This window comes from Labeo rohita, chromosome 6, assembly GCF_022985175.1.
Source record: "Labeo rohita strain BAU-BD-2019 chromosome 6, IGBB_LRoh.1.0, whole genome shotgun sequence".
Lineage (NCBI taxonomy): Eukaryota > Metazoa > Chordata > Actinopteri > Cypriniformes > Cyprinidae > Labeo > Labeo rohita.
In genome coordinates, this window is record NC_066874.1 from 7,922,109 (window position 1) to 7,928,108 (window position 6,000).

Here is a 6,000-nt window from a genome sequence, read left to right on the forward strand (position 1 = left end):
ATTAAGAGGCAGGGGTGTAAACTTTTGAACAGAATCAAGATGTGCGCTCTTCAGAAGCTACAGAAGATACTTTACCCTATAATACCATATTCAAAAAGTTTTCACTCCCCAGTTCTTAATGCATCGTGTTTCTTTCTGAAGCATCAGTGAGCATTTGAACCTTATATAATAGTTGCATATGAGTCCCTCAGTTGTTCTTAGCGTGAAAAGTTTTTGTGGGACCTGAAGGATTTTTTTTCTGAAGAACAGAGGTCAGTTTAACTGTTCGGAACAAACAAGGGACTCATGAACAACTATCACTAAACAAAAAAAACAGGTATGGATCATTCAGTTAACAACACAGTATTAATAGTTAAGGGTATTTTCTCCTGTGGATTATATGTAAACGTCTTTTATACTAAATATCTTATTCAAGTCAGTACTAATTAAAAAAAATAATATTCATTTTGCTTGATTCCTCTTATTTTGGTAAAATAATTAACATTTTGCATGTAAACTTCTGACTTCAACTGTATATGCAAAATAAAACAACAACACTGAAATCCACTTAATTTCCACCTGCTTCTGGATTCCTAATAAGTTTTCTTTCTGTTTAGTCCAGAAAATGAGCTCCACTGTGGGACCTGGGTGGTCCCCCTGGTGCAGAAGCTTAGAGGAGTCCCGCTGCAGCACAGAGCCCATCAGGCGACACCACTGAACCACCATGGTCTCAATAGAGTACAATAATGCCCTGTCAATCAGACAGGAGTCCGAGCTACACACACACACACACACACACACAAACACACAAATGATACATGATATCACAAGCTTGGTAAATGTTTGTTCCAATGATTGATTGAGTGATTGACATAGAGTGTACAAGTTCATACCTGAGCTGCTGCTCATCTTTTCTTTCTACACACAGTGGCAGGGGCAGTAGTGTTCGACCCTGTGCTCGCCCTCTCAGTGTGACTGCTTCACTGAGCAGATGCTCAAGGTGCCTGCAAATGTCCTGACTGACCACCCGGGGCCAGGCGGACTGATTCAGGGGACTTCCAAGCACTGCAACCAACACCTATAAACATACACATTTTTTTTATTTTGTCTAACATTGCCTATCTTCCTAGGGAGACGTTCACTTCCAGAATGAAAAATTCTGATAATTTATTTACCCCCATGTCATCCAAAATGTTCATGTCTTTCTTTCTTCAGTCAAAAATAAATTAAGGGTTTTGAGGGTTGAAGGCCCAAATTGCAGCTTCAAAGGGTTCTACATGATCCCAGTAGAGGAATAAGGGTCTTATCTAGCTAAACGATCAGTTATTTTCTAAAAAAAAATAAATAAATAAAAATGTGTATACTTTTTAACCACAAATGCTTCTTGCACTAGCTGGACTTCATGCATTAAGTAATCATGTTGGGAAGGTCATACGTGACGTAGATGGAAATACTGACCCAGTTTTTACAAAGCGAATGTGCAAAGAAAGTCAAACGACCTTTACAAAAAAAAGGTAAAACAACAATGTGTTCATAATTAAGATAATACATTAAAATTATATGGTAAGACACACCAATGCAATATCAAGCAGCAAAACAAGCTGTTTTGTACAGCAAAAAATAGCCGGAAGCGAATGACACACATAACATTTACAAATGGCTGCGCCCACACTTACGAGAACAAAATAAGGTGGATGCTAGTTCAATTTGAACCAACCCTAAGTCTAACTATTATGTGCTACTTTATTTCGTTTACTTTATTTATTCTATTATACATTATATAGGCTAACCTGCATAGCTGTGGAAATAGCTAATGTTTTAATTGTGTATACCTGAGAGATGAGCACAGGAGCGTGGTCCATAGGTTGTGCCGCAATCTCTCCAAACCAGAGCTGGCTTCTAAAGGTGGTTTTGGAGATGACGCCCTTCTTTTTTTTAAAGACACACAGAAGCTTGGTCCACCAGGGAGATGAGCTCTTTTGGGAGGAAAAGACGGGCGTAGTGCTTTCAGAAGCGAAAGCACTCGAAACAAGTGATGACTTATTTCGAATACCAAAAGCTAGTCAGTTCACTGAATATGAGAGACACTTGCAGAAGAAATGATACACGGCATCCTAATGCCACACTGAGAACAAGGTGAGACTGAATTTTCTGTTAGTCAGAACTTTGAAAGTGAGTGTGTTCTGTATGAGTGTATTTGATATACTCACCTGTTCATCTCCTGCATGAAGAGTTCCTCCTGGTCCCACGAACAATATGAGATACTCTCGCCAGCCCTGTTCAAAGAAATCAAGCAAAGCTCTCTGATTCTCCTCCAGTCCAATGAAACGGTTCCATTTGTCAGTTTTGAGTCGCAGAATGGTGAAGGCCTGTTCCCTTAGGAAGTCCACACGCTCATCAGAGATGGCACTCATCTTTACCTGCTCCAAAGGAACACGCACACTGGCCTCAGCCATGCTAAGACACAGAAAGGAAGAGGAAAATTACTCCAGCCATACAGTCCAAAGGCAAATTGTTCGCTTAAATCTTATCATGGTATCAAACCTCTCACCTTCTACCAAGTTTCTGAGTCTGATCCTGTTGTATTTTTTATCATCAGTATATTTCCATTCTAAAATGATGTGATGGCTTTATGTGATCTCATCCATTGGGTTGTTCTTTACCTTCTTCGTCAGTGGGGGAGAGAAACTGAACTCCTGTAGAGTCAGGTCCCTATGGCAACAGGGTCAATGGCTTTTGTGTACCTGCACCCACGTTGTGTGAGAGAAGCACACACCTGGTGCTAATGAAACCTGAGTGTGCACTGGAAAAGCCAGCAAAAGTATCAGGCGCATGTTTGCATAAACGCTGTATAACCTGATACCCACACATTTGAAGATGATCTGATGCATCGTCTTTCATGTAATACACATTTTTAAAATCTGTTTATAGTTCTGAAGCACATTCAGAAGAGAAATTCAAAATAGCAGCAACTTAAAACCAGACTGTGACCTTAAACTTGCACCTTCAGTAAGAATCACACTGCCCTCTGCTGATACCAAATGTCCCTAAAGTTTTTTTTTTTTTTTTAAATAAAAAATGAAGTTTTAGTTCAGGACGATACAACACAGAAGGTCTTTAGTTTTAACACTGTAAACTTGATATGTAAAAGAATCGATTGTTTTTAAAAATATTTTTTACTTTTATGGCAAAACGTAGCATGATATAGAAGAATATGGAGCTCACGCTTGAGGAGGAACAAGACACCTCAATTTTACTCAAGAGGCCAACCCTGGTGAAAAAAACAGCAGTTTTTGCTGGTCCTGTTGCTGGTCAAGGACCAGCATGAACCAGCAAAGGACCAGCATAAACCAGCTAAGGACCAGCATAAACCAGCAAAGGACCAGGTTAAACCAGCATCAAAACCTACCTAACCAGCATTCCAGCATCAAAACATACCTACCAGCATATGCTGTTTTTTTCACCAGGGAACAGTAAATGCAATTAAATGCAGATGCAGTAATTTTTATATGGCTAGAAAGTATGAACTTTTGATAACTTCGCGTAACTGAGCTCTGTATAATTATATTGGATAAAGCAGATTTTTGCCATAAAATATAAATATCAATTTCCACTCTGTATCTCCCAGTTGTTTGTCTTAGTAAGACAATATTATCTTAGAGGTGTACAAAACATTTTCAAAAGCCTAATGTATATTTGATACATTTCACGTTTTTAAATACACCTTTTCCTTTAAAGCAGAAGTTAGCCTGTGGGTGAGACTTCCGGTTCATTAACCAGAACGAGAAGAATAACAACGTGCAGAAAACTGTAAAACTGTTTGCACTACAAACCAGTGTGTTCATAATTAAGATTGTACATTTAAATAACATGGTAAAACGCACCAATTTTCAATATTAAGCCGCAAAACTATCTGTTTTTTTTGTTTTTGTTTTTTTTACAGCTAAAAATAGCTGGACACAGATGAGACCGGAAGCCAGATCCATAAAATGTACAAATGACCGCGCCCACTCGGGAAGAAAAAGGTGGTTGCTTCAGTCCAGTACAGTAAGTATTCATCATGAAATATTATTAAATATAAATCTATTTACATTCACAAAAATTTGTAAAGATTTCATAGCAAAAGGCATGTGTACCAGTACCACAACCTGAGGACTAATTTAGAATCATACTAAAACACCTTTGCATTTGCAAAAAGTATAAACTATCAATCAGACGACAGAAGACATTTATAAGATTGTGCATAAGTTTTTCAGGCCTTTCAGAAATTTGCATATCAAATATGATACAGTAGCCTTAATAGGGTTAAAGGCTGGGGGATATTTTGGAACAGCATACTTACTAATTCTGGCTATTTTGTCATAACAGCTCTCGGAAGGATTTGCATGGTAATGTACATGACAATGTAAATGTATTTGGTCTTGGCGGAACAGATCGGCTACGCTGCTGCTGCTGCAGAGCAAGTTCCGAGACTTGGTACTGCCAATACATCTACAACATGCTGCTGTGAGCATGTAAGATATATTGCTTCTGCTCATATAACATATATGAATAAACCCCATAGCATACACAAACCACCTTGTAGCAGATCTATACAGGTGGAGCTGGGGAAGGTGGAGAGTTTCTGAAGCACACTGCAAAACTGCTTACAGCTAGCACTAGTCATATATTTGAATGTTGAGCTGTGAGCTCATTGGCTACTGATACAAGAGAAAACCAATCAGCTTTGCCATGTGATAATGATGTCATTAGGTCAGATTGAGATAGACCTATCGGGATTGCGCCATCTAGAGTTTCATGCCAGAACTCTGTATAGTATGTACAGTGCACAGGATGATGGTTTTCTCTTACAAAATCTTTTCCAAAATTTGCACAATACAACAGAAAACACGCTATCCACCTTTTTCTTCAACGCGGAAGTAAGCCTATGGGCTTCTGGTTCATTATCTACCATAAGGAAATAATGAAAAGAATAACAAAGTGCAGTAAACAGTAAAAAATGTTTGCTCAACAAACCAGTGTTTGTAATTAAGATAATACATTAAAATAATATGGTAAGACACACCAATTTGCAATATCAAATTGGTGTGGATGAGACCGGAAGCCAGACCCATAAAATTTACAAATGGCAAAGCCCACTCTTATGGGAAGAAAAAGGTGGGTAAAAGTAATGTACCACATCTCATAATGCAATGTAAATGACTTAATCTTCCATTTCCAGAGTGTTCAATGAAACTGAAGTAACAGCCAAATTTTATTAACAACTGTTGTAACTTTTTATTTTATTGAACTTTCAAATGAAAAGATACTGTTATACACAAAAACATAATTTTATTTCCAGAAAGATAACTGGATTTGCTGAATGAAACATGCAACATGAAGTTAGATGGCAAGAACAAAGCATATCGTTCCATAATGCCTCCTGTTTCACTTACTAAAACTAGTAGGCAGTATTCAGCATTCCAAACAGCCTAGGGTATTACAGAATACCACACAGTATATACTGTATACAGCCTACTGCCTAACTGTCAGCTAACAGTTTGCACGTAATGACAAATTTTTCAAACAGTCGTATGCTTCATCAAAGTTTAATTCAGTAAATGGGGTCCAGGTATCTCAGAAATAAAAACAATTCTTTTGCATTTAATCATGAATTTAATAAAAACGAGTCCAGAAAAAAAATTACTTCTGAGACCTTCATCAGAATTTAAATTTAAGATTAAGTTGAACACATTGCATTGTGGGGTACAACATACCCAGCAGTGTGCATTTAGGTTTCTGCAAAGTAAGGCATTCTGTCATTCACATACTGTGCACAGTACACATACTATAAACAGCGGGAATAGTTGTATGGCAGTATGCTATTTCAAATAGCCAGTATAATGAGGTATTTGGGCATAGGTTTAATTCTCTCATTCAGTACATACATACCAACACCAGAAATCTGAAGCATTTAGAAACAAACTTTTAGTTATGAAGAGTCATAGGAAGGTTTCCGACTTTAATTGTGTTGCATTTGAA

At 37.7% G+C, this 6,000-nt stretch overlaps 1 protein-coding gene across 1 annotated transcript in view; it reads right to left on the reverse strand.

Annotated features, from left to right (window-relative positions):
* Nucleotides 1-2,618, reverse strand: part of dnah9l (dynein, axonemal, heavy polypeptide 9 like) — a 54,372-nt gene extending 51,754 nt beyond the window's left edge. The window contains 5 exon segments of the mRNA XM_051112368.1: nucleotides 559-754; nucleotides 873-1,057; nucleotides 1,812-2,018; nucleotides 2,190-2,436; nucleotides 2,531-2,618. Of these exon segments, the coding sequence (XP_050968325.1) occupies nucleotides 559-754; nucleotides 873-1,057; nucleotides 1,812-2,018; nucleotides 2,190-2,435 (834 nt within the window). The 5' untranslated portion in view covers nucleotide 2,436; nucleotides 2,531-2,618.
* Nucleotides 2,619-6,000: the final 3,382 nt, after the last annotated feature.